Source organism: Talaromyces rugulosus, chromosome III, assembly GCF_013368755.1.
Source record: "Talaromyces rugulosus chromosome III, complete sequence".
Taxonomy (NCBI): Eukaryota; Fungi; Ascomycota; class Eurotiomycetes; order Eurotiales; family Trichocomaceae; genus Talaromyces; species Talaromyces rugulosus.
Genome location: NC_049563.1, coordinates 3,957,085 through 3,971,411, shown reverse-complemented (window position 1 = coordinate 3,971,411; position 14,327 = coordinate 3,957,085). Strand labels below are relative to the sequence as shown.

The 14,327-nt window shown below is 47.7% G+C and overlaps 3 protein-coding genes across 3 annotated transcripts; all 3 read left to right on the top strand.

Annotated features, from left to right (window-relative positions):
* Positions 1-49: 49 nt before the first annotated feature.
* On the top strand, positions 50-4,769 carry TRUGW13939_06171 (uncharacterized protein; the record flags this gene model as incomplete). Its single annotated transcript, XM_035489326.1, has 8 exons — positions 50-800; positions 851-1,487; positions 1,539-2,429; positions 2,483-3,265; positions 3,318-3,459; positions 3,507-4,105; positions 4,165-4,495; positions 4,557-4,769. 8 exons carry the CDS (start codon positions 50-52, stop codon positions 4,767-4,769), a joined length of 4,347 nt encoding a protein of 1,448 aa, XP_035345219.1.
* A 5,552-nt stretch (positions 4,770-10,321) lies between these two features.
* On the top strand, positions 10,322-12,394 carry TRUGW13939_06170 (uncharacterized protein; the record flags this gene model as incomplete). Its single annotated transcript, XM_035489325.1, has 4 exons — positions 10,322-10,589; positions 10,647-10,847; positions 10,897-11,029; positions 11,080-12,394. 4 exons carry the CDS (start codon positions 10,322-10,324, stop codon positions 12,392-12,394), a joined length of 1,917 nt encoding a protein of 638 aa, XP_035345218.1.
* Positions 12,395-13,243: 849 nt separating this feature from the next.
* TRUGW13939_06169 (uncharacterized protein) lies at positions 13,244-14,171 on the top strand (the record flags this gene model as incomplete). Its single annotated transcript, XM_035489324.1, has 2 exons — positions 13,244-13,959; positions 14,018-14,171. The coding sequence occupies 2 exons, from the start codon at positions 13,244-13,246 to the stop codon at positions 14,169-14,171; spliced, it is 870 nt and encodes a 289-aa protein (XP_035345217.1).
* Between the last annotated feature and the right edge of the window lie 156 nt (positions 14,172-14,327).

Below are 14,327 nucleotides of genomic sequence, written 5' to 3'. Positions count from 1 at the left end.
GATATCCCACTACTACCACTACTACTACGTCAATTTCGGGCCATTGGACATGCCTCCCAATAAGAAGAAGAAGAAGCCAGCGTCGAATCCGGCTCGAGGCTTTGCCACCGTTTCAGTTCCTTCGAGACCGAAATTAGCCGATTCGACTGCTGTTTCGTCCACAGCAGATTCATCAGTCGCACCGTCCGAAGGCGAGAAGTCACCCACTTCGGCAGCAGAGACTCCGCAGGAAAAAAAGGCAGGCAACGACAACGAGAAGAGTCTGGAACATCTTTCGCCGGAGGAGCTCGAAAGCCACTTTGAAGACGCAGAGCTCCAGTCTCTGGTGGACAAATATGCGTCCAAGTGCAAAAGCGAGGCGATTCGCCTAGTTTCCAAACTGGAAACTGAGCGTCGAGTGTTTAGATCCCAGGCCAATATTCTCAGCTTGCACGAGTGGATGCCCAAGGAGATCCTGGACAAGGTTCTTTCTTACGCTGTAGCAGAGCAGAACAACCGGGACCCTTTGTCCGAACGGGACCTGGATGGTTCGAAAGAGGAAGAATTAACTACAAGACTTTGGACTCTAAGAGACATTTTCCAGAAACTCCAGTTCTCTCAAGACCGGGTAGAGGAAATTCTAAAGAACTTGATAGTTTACAATCCCAGTCTTACAGGTGGTAATAAAGACATATCTTGGGTCGTTGATGAGTCTCTAAGCTGGCTGGCATTGCAATGCAGCCCTTCTGAGCTATCACCCTATGACAAGAAGGAAACTGCACAACTTAAGACTGAGGACGGAATAACTTCATGGATCAACGGTAAACTCATTCTTATGGTATATATAGTTCTTCGTGCTCATTCTTTGTAGGCGGTAAAGAACGCTCTGCAAATCCATCTTCTGCTCAGGGCAAAGACGAGTGGAAAAAAGCAAAAGCTCAGTCATCAGCTGTCAAGGCTCCGCAGCCTACCTTTGACGATTCAGATGACTCTGTAGACCCTGAGGATTTTGTCGACGAGTACGTTTCGCTCCATAGCCGGCTATATCAAATACAGCCTCAACTATTTGACCAGCCTACAAAGGGGCCGAAAAAGGCAGCACAAAAGCGCGCTACAGATGAAACAGACCCTCGATCAAAGCGCATATTACACAAACTGGCGAAAATCCAAAACGATGTCCTTTTCGATCAGCACGAAGCGGAGATTAAATGGCTAGAAAAGCTCAACGATCTTAGGAAAGAGACGGCGTTTACCAGGGAAAAAGAACGTCCGATCGAGAAACCTGTTGTTCCTCCCAAGGAAACCGAGCCTGAAAAGGTCGATGAACCTCTTTTGGAGTCTACCGAATCTGGCGACGAAGGCCTTTTTGGTGAAATGTTTGCGGCCGACGTAAACAATGGACCGTCCTCCTTCCTAGAAACTCCCAACTCTCACCATTTGCTGCGCGACTTTGGCAAACCATCTGGGCTTAACCCCCGCAGAGTGTTAGAGGAGGCATGCAAGGCAAGGTATGTAGTGAAAGACATTCAAATTATAATAAAAGCTAATGTACGGCTCAGAGATCCGGCATCAAAGGTTGTCTTTCAGGATTTATCGGTGTCAACCTACTCGAATAGAAAAGCAGTCGAAATACAATGGTCGAAACCGCAAGAAGAGCCATTCAGTGTGTCGGTGGAAAGAGTGACCATTCGGTCTAATCCTTTCACCGTGTTTGCCTCAATGGATACTATCGCAACCTCGACGTCTTTACAAGCAGAGGGATATGCTTCTACTCTCGGTCTCTTTCTGATTTCAGGTTCAAATACAAAAGAAGGCAAGGCCTATCTTCGCCTTCCGGCAGTGTGGAGGGAACTTTGGACAGAGTTTTCTGAAACCAAAAAGCAACAAGAAGACGAGACCGACAAGGCACAAATTAAACGTTTGAGAGATCTGGTCCGGGACAATCATGGCAAATTCGAAAACGATGTTGTCTTGTCTGAGAATTTCAAGAGGAGAAATGGGAATTCCAAACCCGCCGAACCAGCTGAAGCCATTCAAGATGCCGGTCAACGTGTTTCTGCAGAAAAACTAACTCGTCTGTGGAAGGAAAAGTCATCAAACCCTGCTTTTCAGAAAATGACGGAATCGCGCAAAACTTTACCTATCTGGGCTCACAAACAGGAGATTTTAGACACTCTAGAAAACAACCAGGCCGTTATTATCTGCAGTGAAACCGGAAGCGGCAAAAGCACTCAGATTCCATCTTTTATCATGGAAAATGAGCTGGCGAATGGCCGTGAGTGCAAAATATATATCACCGAGCCTCGAAGGATATCGGCAATCTCCCTCGCACGACGAGTCAGTGAAGAGCTCGGTGAGAAGTCCCATGAAGTTGGAACCGGCAGGTCGTTGGTTGGATATGCAATCAGGTTGGAGAGTAAAATTACTCAGAGTACAAAGTTGATATTTGCGTACGTTTTTCCTAATTTTACGATTTAAAAATTCTCAAACTGACACCAAATAGAACAACAGGTGTTGTTGTACGCATGTTGGAACGGCCTGGTGATTTTCAGGATATTTCTCATATTGTGCTGGATGAAGTGCACGAGAGGAGTATTGATGGCGACTTTTTGCTTATTGTTCTCCGACGCCTTTTGGCCCAGCGACCAGACCTGAAAATCGTGCTCATGTCTGCGACTGTGGATGCTCGACGGTTTTCAAACTACCTTGGCGGGGCGCCAGTTCTCAACATACCTGGACGAACTTTTCCGGTAGAAGTCAAGTATCTTGAAGATGCGATTCACCTGACGAATCATCGAGTAGATGACCAGCAATCGGGCCGTGTAGTTGACGATGACGATGAGGACTATTCCTCGGAAGGACCTCGTAATGACGAAACCACTCGAAGCTTAAGAGCGTCGCTCAGTGGGTATCCCCCAAAAACCAAAGAGACTGTCTTGAAATTTGACGAATACCGGCTGGATTATCGTCTCGTGACAAAGCTCTTGGTCTCTATCGCAACGAGACCGGAGATGAAACAATACAGCAAGGCGATTCTTGTTTTCATGCCGGGTTTGGCAGAGATCCGTCGATTGCATGACGAAATCGGAGTAGAGGCGACGTTTAACCAGGGATGGATCTTACATACACTTCACTCGTCCATCTCCAGCGAAGATCAGGAGAAGGCGTTCCTCGTGCCGCCGGAAGGAATGAGGAAAATTGTGATTGCCACGAATATTGCCGAGACTGGTATTACGATTCCAGACATTACTGCTGTGGTGGATGCCGGAAAGGAGAAGGTTATGAGGTTAGTATCGTCTTTCTCTATCATAGCTCTGGACTCTGCTAACAATGTTCAGGTTCGATGAGAAGCGGCAATTGTCACGACTGGTGGAATCTTTCATCTCTCGAGCCAATGCCAAGCAACGTCGAGGACGAGCTGGTCGAGTTCAAGCGGGATTGTGTTTTCATCTTTTTACGAGGTATCGACACGACGATCAGGTGAGTGTTTTTCTATGAGTATAAGAGTAGTGGTTAATAGCTTGTAGCTGTCTGAACAACAAACGCCAGAAATGCTACGACTTTCACTCCAGGACCTTGTTCTTCGCGTCAAGATATGCAATTTGGGAGAAGTTGAGGAGACGCTTCTTGAAGCAATGGACCCGCCGTCTTCCAAGAACATACGAAGAGCTATTGAATCGCTAAAAGAAGTCAAGGCGCTTACAAGCACAGAGGGGTTGACGACGTTAGGAAAACAGCTTGCAAAACTGCCACTGGACGTATTCCTTGGGAAGCTGATCATCTACGGAGCCATTTTCAAATGCCTCGATGCGTGCGTCAGTATCGCAGCGATTCTATCATCCAAGTCACCGTTTGTGAATACAATTGGATCAAACACTCAGAAAGATCTAGCTCGAGCATCTTTCAAACGGGGGGATTCTGATTTATTGACGGTGTATAATGCATACTGTTCATGGCGGAGGACCAAAAACACACCGGGGGTAAACGAGTATTCCTTTTGCCGGAAGAATTTCCTGAGTCCTCAGACTCTGTTGAATATTGAAGACATCAAGAGCCAGCTGCTGGTTAGCATTGTGGATGCAGGGATGTTGAAACTGGACGCCGACGAGCAAGCGTCGCTTCGACGGTGAGTTTATATTGACATGATATAACGTTATGCAATGCAGCATGCTAAACGGTCTGTAGAGCCCGAATCACCAGCCGCAACCGGCACTTTTTCACCGTGCCAGAACGAGTCGACATCAACAGCTCAAACGACGTTGTGGTCAATTCTGTGATAGCATGGAGCTTCTATCCAAAACTTGTCGCGCGCGAGGGCAAAGGATGGCGCAACGTCGGCAACAACCAAACCGTCACGCTCCATCCGACGTCGGTCAACAAACGGGCAGAATCTACAATTAAATGGCTCTCGTTTTACCACATGATGCAAGCGCGCAGCAAGCTCTACAATGCGCACGAGACGAGTGCGGTGGAGGATTTTGCGGTTGCGATGCTATGCGGGGATGTTGAGTTTAAGGTATGAAACTATGAACTTTGATACTAAGTTTTTTTTTTGTACATGAAGCTAACGGGATTAGATGTACTCTGGCATGATCTCCATCGACAACAACCGGATCCGGTTCGCAGTGCGCGATTGGAAGCAGATGGTGGCGTTCAAGACGCTGGCGAGCCGGGTGCGCGAGGTGATGACAGAAATTATACGGAGGCCACAGAGGGCGCTGTCGCATCAGCAGCGCGAGTGGATGGAGGTGTGGCAGCAGATATTTACGAGACGGGATGTACATGTCTAAACATGTATACTTTGTATACGTAATTTCTAATAATATTGAAAATATTGAACCATTGACCCCACCTAGTACGTGCGCAGTACTCCATACAATATATATACTACTACGTATATACAAGGGATGGACCACATATATATCAATAATTGGCGGAGCAATTGCTTCTAGGTCTACGGATCTATTAATTGATATCTATCTATTGATTCAATGTTATTACATCCCTTGACAGATTATAGATTCAATGCCAATAGATTATACGTATAACGCGTGTACAACACGGATATTCCATGTGCCACAAACACAAATATCAAACAACGTCACACCTAACACGACATTGTCCAAATCAAAACTTTTTTTTGAAAGAATGCACCGCAAGTTCCTGCGCAGCCGTTGCGTTTGCAAGTAGTTGTCCAACAAAACAAACAACCTGTCCTACTTTGGCAACTGCTCTTTTTTTTTTTTTTTTTTACTTTTTCCTCAACCTTTTCCAAGTTTAAACCTTCCGAGGTAATTAAAAAATTTTCTCCCCAATGGGGGATTGGCTCAAGTTCCAGCCGATTTCAAACTCGACCGGACCGGGGGGAGGGGGGCCCAGACTGCTTGGCCAGCTCAGCAGGATAATGTCGATCTTTTTTTTGGCTCTTTCTCAATTGAATTTTCTACAAAAGATAAAAGTATAGTAACTAGACAAGCGAGTGAGGGAGTGACAACTCAATGCTGCACATACACATAGACACACACACACGCATATTCCTACATGCACAGACACACAGAGAAAGCTCGTGGCAGCTCGATGTTCGATGCTGTCACCACATTCGCTCGCATATGCGCCTACGGGTTGCTGCAGCTGAGGGTCCGAGAGCGCCCGCTAGAGGCGCCGGGTGGACGCAAGGGGAGGGGACTGACTGGCATATAGGTGGTTAGTAGTAAGCAGTAAGTAGGAAGTAGATTAGTGTCGCCGATAGAAAAGAATAGTAGCACATGATTCACGGAGGATGGATCGCTGACTTTTCCGATCCTAGCAGGCCCTCATTCCGAGCATCCGTCCAGAGCGAGAAGAGAGAGAGACAGAAAAAGATCGTCGGGCTGACTGCGATAAGACGGGCCAGCAGGTGGGGAACGTCAACGATACGTGGCCGTGCTGTCCGCCAATCGATTCGCTCTCGCTCTAACGATGCGCTGTACATCCGGCGGGAAGCCCCACCGCGGGCGGGCGGCTAGTTGCCGAACCGTTTCGGTACCGTATATACAGTACCGTATTACCGTGACCGGTCACCCGTAGTTGACATCTGCCAGATTTTGTTGGAGCAGTGGATGCTAGACAAGTGGTCAAGTGGAGCGCGATGTAACTAGTCGTGGCCGCGACCAGCCCGATCAAGTAGTACTCTTCTTATAGGAACCTCCCATTATTGGGATATGGATTGGCTGACATTAATTGGGGCTGGGCGGATTCTCAAACACCGGCGCTCCCCCCCCGGCGGCAACGAGAACTATAGTAGTAACTAGACTCCAGACTCAGTTCGTCTCTCAAATGTATGGTAGATCCTGCCCGTGCACCGTCGCTAAAGTGCGGAAGTACGGGAATGCAATGTGAGTTTATTTTGTTCGTGCATTGTATCTGTCTGTAATCTGTAATCCTGCTGCACCTGCACCTAGTACATACATAGTATATCTATATATCTATACACTTGGTATATAGACTGGACAACTGACCGAGTAGATAATATTTAGGACCGTGATGAGCGATTTAATTAATATAACGGTTGGCTAGAGTCACAGTCATTATCGTGGCAGCCCGATCTCAATTTTGCGCGATTCATGGCCTATCGTCTCCATCTCATCAAATCTACCCGGCGCTGGGGCCTTTTAGTAGTGTATTACAATACGGATTACGGAGTACTCCGTAACTATACGGGTAAGTCATTGGTGGCCTGAGGCGATGGACGACCAAGTTGCAACCCATTCGTTTAATTATATTATCAGACGATTATGAGAATTATCATGTACCCCGCATGCCAATATATTCCTATCCGTACCGTACCATGTATAACGCAATCCTTCGCTCGTGCTCGCGATCTTGCATGCCATTACAAGTGACTGATTAACGTTCCTGCATGGAATGCATGGAGCGGGAGCATCCATGACAGCGTAGCATGTACTTTGTAACTAATTTTTAGTAGTATGTCAGATGAACTACAGAGTAATTACTATGAGTTGTGTTGGTTGTGTATTTGTGTATTTGTGTAATTATCATACCGATATGTAATATCAATACACCCTCTTCAAAAAACCTTTTTTATATATATTCAACATTCAACTCTTAAGAACAAAACAGCGGTCAGCCGTGACAAACAGAAACAGCAGGGTCGCACAGGAAAAAAAACATTCAAGCCAGCCTCGCGAACCTATGAATTTGAGGCGCTGAAGCAAGGAGGCCCTTAGCCCGGCCTTGTTGGGGTTACACAGTCGGATGCTGACGGATACACCCGGGGCGGTGAGCATTCTCGAATCTGTTAGAACTTGGAACTCAGTATCTGAGATATAAAGATAATCATTCCAAAAAAATAATCCTATTATATTATATTACACAAAAACAAAGACTTGAAGAAGTGAAACAAAGAAATAACAAGAAGAAACGTCAACGTAACACGGCCAGCTGAACCGGCCTTAGCCTACTTCTACTTTGGGTCTAGCGCCGCTCGATCTATATTCTCGTGCGAATAGAATGATAACAATCTCACTGACTAGCGTGCGAGTCAACGGATATTATTATTATTTTTTTTTAATAGTATAATATCCCTTCAACGGACTTTCCTGTTTAGTAGTCTGCGGCCCTGCAGATTGGCACCGGGCTGGCGTATGCCGTGTCGCCTGTCAGCCAAGCAGCCAATGGCTTGAACTATTAATAAGTTTTGTAATAGTAGACTACTAGACCACCCAGAACGTCATCCCGTATTACTATTAGCCTAGTTGCAGGATCTTGCATCGGCTTGCAGTTCGAACGATCGACTTGCAGCCTGTTTCATGTTGGAATGCTTTGCCGCTGGGCTGGCCCGCTGATTGGGCCCGCGTCTAGACCGGGCTTCAGCTCACATTGTGCCCTTTGGCGCTGGAGCCCTCGTGGCGCGACGGAAGGGGGGTGGGTGGTATGTAAGGGGGTTTCTTCAAGGAAACAAAAGTTGACCGCCAGTTTAAAGGTTCAAAAAAAAAAGATGATAGAAGAAGTTCAATTGAAGAAGAAACAAAACAAAAGTGGGGCGGCAGAAAACTTGTCAGATAGATAGTGATCCTGGGCAGAGTATACTCCGTATGGATATGATAATACCGTCTCCGAGGCTCAGTAATACATACATAGTATTATGAGCAACGGGGAATAGTGAAAAATACATGTACTGATAGTAAAAGACGGCCCGCCCGAGGCTCAGCCGCCGATTGGCCGGTCACATGGCCAGGCAAGATCTCCGACCATAAGAGCCATTTTCTCGCTAGTGGTGTTTTCTTTTTTCCCTTCTGAAAAAGGGTTTCGGAGCCAATGGTCTGTCTGCTCGTGTCACTGTTCTTCATAAGCGCAAGTTGCACGGATTCCTAGTATCCTCGGCCAATGGCGGGCGGCGCTCACAACCCTTGCTGGCTGGTGTTGCGCACGATACCGTATACGAGGCTAGGCAATAATAATAGTAGTATTTACTCAGTCTGTATAGTAGTAATAGTATGGAGGCGATAGTAGTGACCCGAAGCCGTTAGCGCGTCCACTTGCCCAAAAATAAATCCGGCCGCGATGATGATGACTCGTACGGAGTATGGAGTAATAATAATATTACCGAGTAGTAAGTGACTCTCTGAGCTGTTTATGCTGTTTATTCTGCTTATTCGCCGGTGCTGTGCTGGGCTTATCGGCGCAGTGTTCCTGGGCATTAGTTACAGTGTCTTACATACAATACGCATTTTTTATCCTCAACAGTGAGAGGAACAATTAAAAATACACAAAAAGACGCAAAATTACCGCTGAAATAGCAATACGCCCCGCCCGGCCCGTGCTTGCCCTCGCGTCGCATGATGGCCATCGCATCATCCCAGTGGAAATAAATCTCTTGGCTGGGATCGGCTTGCGACTTGCCCCTCTCCCTCTTTTTTGCTCCAAGCCCAGAGGCCATCAGCATCAGCCAGCATGGAAGAAACCTGCTATTAATTCTCGTCCGGAGTAAGTTCTCTTCTCTCCCCCCCCCCCCCCTTCGGTCGTGCGCCTCCCCACTTTGAGTTTCTCTGCCTCTTTCTCTCGCTTTACAACCTCCTCTCTTCTCTTCTCTTCCCCCCTCCCCCCAGTCGTTTATGCACCTTCCCACCCAAGGGGGCTTGTCACGGTTTTTTTTTAATTCTTCGCTCAGAAGAGACAGACTGACTTTCCATCCCTTTCTGCAGCTCTTGTCTGTTGCTGGCCTGCCACTGAGCGCGCGCTTCTCGCCCATCGGAGATCGCTGATCTGCCTTGCGTTCGTTGCTGGCTTACCGCCCGCCGAAGCTTCTTTGCTGCCCCAGCCTCCTCCACTTTTCCATGTATCGCCTTCTCTAGAAAGCCGGCTCGGTACGCTCTCTCTCTCTCTCTCTCTCTCTCTCTTCTCTCTTCACTCTTCATAACTGTCGCCCAATTCCCGTGACCGGATCGGCTCTGTCTATTTCTTGATCTGTATCTGTCTGCACTGTCTGTCTACCTATCTACCTGCCTGCTGCTGCCCGTCCCCTTCCAACTGCATCGCATCCTCGTACATGCTTGCTGCATTGCGAAGCTCCTCTCCCACTTCCGAGGCCTCTTGCAGCTCCGCCTCCGCCAATTGACTCGGTGCCGTGCCTTGCGATCAGACCGTGACGACTTTTCATTCCTGTTTTTATAGCCGTGCCTGATTTTTTTTCCCCCCGTTGCTGTGTGTTCTCGTCTAGACCGCATTGCTCACCTATCAAAGCTTTGTCCCTCGTTCGGACCAACAGAATACGGGAATCCTGTTCCGCCGCTGCCACGACCGCCACGACCGTTACGACCATTCCTACGATTGCTATCGTCGTCCTTTTTTTTTGTGTTTTTGTTATTCACTCGGTTTATTGGTTAGAGTTGCTGCTTCCGACTCGCGCACTCGAAAAAAACAATCCTGTTGTGCTCTTGGATCGCACATCTTACGACTAGAAACGATACCCACCGTTCTTCCAAAGCGTTTGGATTCGATTGAGCGCTTGCTGTGACGAACAACCAAAAAAAGAGAAATTTTGAATGTAGAGTTTCTTTTGCATCTTGCATTTCTACCCTGCGTGATTGCCTGCTTTTTAAGCGTTCGCCTTTTTTACGAAAATCACGACCATTTCGTCAAATTTAGCCGGCTTTTGTCAACTGCCTTTTTGCGCCAAATATATCTTTTCCCCCTCTTACTCACCAATACCGAAAAGCTGGAGCTCCCGTCGATAACCCAAGTTCACCCCGTTGACGTTCCGTGGTACAATCGTCACGCTGCTGAAAAGCCCTTTTCAGATCCAAACTATTCCTCACATCCAGATTCTCCCGGCCAAAGCGTCATGAATCAGGCCCAACCATACATGGACGTGCATTCGTCGCACTTTTCCTCGCCGCAGACCTACGGGTCGCATGGTGCCACTGCAGGAAACCTCGTCCAGTACTCGCATTACCAGCAGCCACCCCCCGTTTTGCCGCCTGGTACGACCGGATATCCTTCGACGCCAAGCACCTATTCGTACCCGTACTCCAATGGCATCGCTCCGACCACCCAGTCGACCTCGAGCTCCATCAGCAGCCAGGTGCCTACTCAGATCCTGCCGTTACCAGGTAAGAATTTTTTTTCCTGCGCCGCGCTTAATTTTTTTCCTGTCTAACATGTCGCAGCTATGACCACTCACTCGGTAACGCCTCATGGCTATCCCGCCGGCTCAAGCGCGTCTTCCCCACAGTCTGCAGTCCATGATACCAGCGGCCAAACCTGTCCTCCAGGCGCAAAGCCACGAGTGACGGCAACCTTGTGGGAAGACGAAGGCAGCCTGTGCTATCAGGTCGAGGCCAAAGGTGTCTGCGTCGCCAGACGAGAGGGTATGTAACCACTTTTTTATCTCGATATTATTTTGTACTAATTAGTTAGACAACCACATGATTAACGGCACAAAACTACTCAATGTTGCCGGTATGACAAGAGGTCGCCGAGATGGTATTTTGAAGAGCGAAAAGGTCCGCCACGTTGTGAAGATTGGTCCTATGCACTTGAAGGGTGTCTGGTAAGTTGCTAAATTATCTGAGATATTTGCCAGCGTTAACGATAAAAAAGGATTCCGTATGACCGTGCTCTTGATTTCGCCAACAAGGAGAAAATCACCGACCTACTGTACCCACTCTTTGTGCACAACATCGGTGGTCTTCTCTATCACCCCACGAATACGCCTCGCACCAACATGGTGGTCCATGACTCGCAACAACGCCGGATGGAAGGTGGCCAGAGTGCGAGGAACTCGCAGGGCCCTCAGGCGCCCCCTCTACACCACCACCACTCCATGGGCACTCCTGTGCCTTCTCATCTGTCGCAGCCTCCGCCTCCTTCGGGTCCTCCGCAGTCCAATGGCCGCTCTGGACTTGATCGGGCTCATACATTTCCCACTCCACCCGCCAGTGCATCGAGTCTGATTGGCATCCCGAACCAGGGAAGCAGCTACGAATGGGGAGCTCAGAATATGAATTCCAACGTTCAGCCTTCTCAGCCGCTGTCTATTGATACTGGATTGAGCAACAATCGCTCGATGCCCAGCACTCCTGCAACCACACCGCCAGGAAACAACATGCAAGGCATGCCGCCATACCAGAATGGTCCCAGCTACGACAACAAATCGTACTATTCGTCAGCTCCACCGGCCCAGACTCAATATGCCACTCAGCCGCTGGCCCAGCCCAGCCTGAATTATGGCCAACCATACGTGAAGAATGACATGGCCCCGCCGTCTGCGCGGCCTTCAATTGTTCAGTCCGAGCCTGAAACCGATGCTAAAGTCGACCGCTATGGTCAACCCAATGGCCAAGTTGCCAATGGAACACCAAGTGAAGGAGAGCCAGTGCAGGAACATGAGCCTGAGTATATTCACGACACTGGAGCCGGATCTTATTCCGCTCGCAACTCGTACACATACACCACCAACCCTTCGGTGGGATCACTAGTTGGGGACCACTCGCAGCTCTCAGAATCTCCGCATCAAAACGGAACGGATCGCATGACTCCTCGCACTGCGAGCGCTGCTTCTCAGCAGTGGCCCCAGGGCTACAACAACACTCCTCCCCGAGCTGTGGCAGCCGGCAGTCTGTCCAACATTGTCAGCGACACGAGGAACACTCCCAACGGGGATGCATATAACGCCAACGCCCCCTACCCGTCGAATTATTCCGGGTATTCGTCGATGAACGGATCTATGGGATCTACAAAACGCATGCGTGATGACGAGGACGACCGTGTCGGTCGACCTGATGGGCGCGAGGCTGAATACGACAGCAAACGCCGCAAGACCATCACGGAGCCTCCGCTGGGTGGCCCCGTGGGAGGGTCGTTTATGCAACTTCAACAGCCGGTGACAGCCGGAGGCGTGGTGCGACGCCGATGAACAACAGAATTACCAATTTACTTAATCGCCTAATGTTTGACCTAACGCTAGTCTCCCTAATTAAGAACTAGTCTTGCGTGTGGGTGTTTCTCTCATTGGTACTTAGAAGGCAGTCTTTCTCTCCACTCCGTTCTTTGTTTTGCCTGTACCGGAGAGATTTTTTTTGTTTGGTTCAAAAAATGAATCATGCACAGATGAGCGATTGATTGACGCTTGTACTGCCTTGGATTGTCTGCATTATTGATTTCCCATAATTTTGTGTTGACAACGCTTTAACGACCATGATGTAACGAATCTCTTATGATGTTTTTTTTTTCTCTTTTTTTTTAATCTTTTTTGTCTTACTGTTGATGTTGTTGCTTTTTTTGTGTGTATTCGACTACGATTGAACTCATTCTTTCGTTCATCAGTCCATCTGTTGCGAAGCAGCTTGTGTTGTTTTATTTGTTGAGCTGATAAGAGATGACGAGATGATAACGAATTAAAATAGTTTGCCTTTTTCAATTTTTCTAAACCCATTTTTGAAATCTGTAGTGTAGTAAAAATGCAAATTCATAGGGCAAAAGAAATAAAAAAAGGCGATTCCGTGATAGGAAAAACGACAACATGCCGCCGTGTCTTGGCGGTCGATGTCGTCCGATGTTTCAACCTTTCAACGTCCAACGGTTTCATCCGCGCTTTGACATTTGACATGACAATTAAATATCGACAAAGACATGCATGCAAGTGATATTTCAAGAAAATTACGACAATAACATAATCAAATAACCAGCAAACTACCAACCACCTACTCAATTCTCGCACCACACAAGGAAGAAATACATCCCTTCGATATAAGTCAAGGCAGAAATGCCCGCCCCATCAAGGCAAAACACCAAGCCACCCCTCCCACGGAATCACCTCATCTTCGATCCCTGGAACACGGGATCTGTAGGCCATGAATGTGCGCATTACAGCCATGCCAGACAGACAGCTGCGCATCGCGACATGCGTACGATTCAGCTGGGGAGGCAGTTTCGCGGGCAACAATCCTCTATGCAAATACCTAAAAATCCTCAAGAAGGAAAAGATAAGAAGAAGAAGGAGCAGATGAGGAATAAGGGGGATATTAGGGAGTATATGGGCGGGCAGAGCAAGTCTATCATCGACTATCCGAATTCAAAAACAGAGATTCTCGGGGAAAAACATGATAATATTCCTTTCTCGACAACTACACCAGAAACAACGACCCCAAACATCGACATCAAACCCGAGAACAAAAACAGCAAGAAAATCTTCCACTCACTAACCTTCTTCATAAACGGCTCTACCTTCCCACTCATCTCCGACCATAAACTACGACACATTGTCGCCGAGAACGGCGGTGCGTTATCCCTCAATCTGGCGCGACGGAGCGTGACGCATGTTATTAACGCTGCTCCTTCTGCTGCTCTTTCTTCTGCTGGTGCTTCTTCTTCAGGTGCACGCTACACTGGTGGCGGCGGGTTATCAGCAGCAAAAATGCAAAAAGAAATCAAAACAACGGCAGGGAAAGGGAAAGGCGTGAAGTTTGTGGGTGTTGATTGGTGAGTTCTATCTTTTTACTAGCAGAAAAGCCCAAAAAAAAAAAATCTAATGATACAGGATTATCGAGAGTGTCAAGGCTGGGAAGAGACTGTCAGAGGCTAGGTTTGTAGTGTCTTTGGAGAAGAGCAGCAACAACAATAACAAAAATGCGCTGATTGGGGCTTCCAGCGGGCAGAGAAGTGTGTATGGGATGTTCAAGGGTGTTGGATAATACTACCAGTTATATATATTATAATTTATAATGGGATATGTGATATGTGATATGTTCAGTATATTCAAAAATGTTCTCTATCTAGGTAGCGTGGTAAATAGCCCGCTATTCACAAAATCCGCGCCATTCATACATGCAATCGGGTATATGTGCATA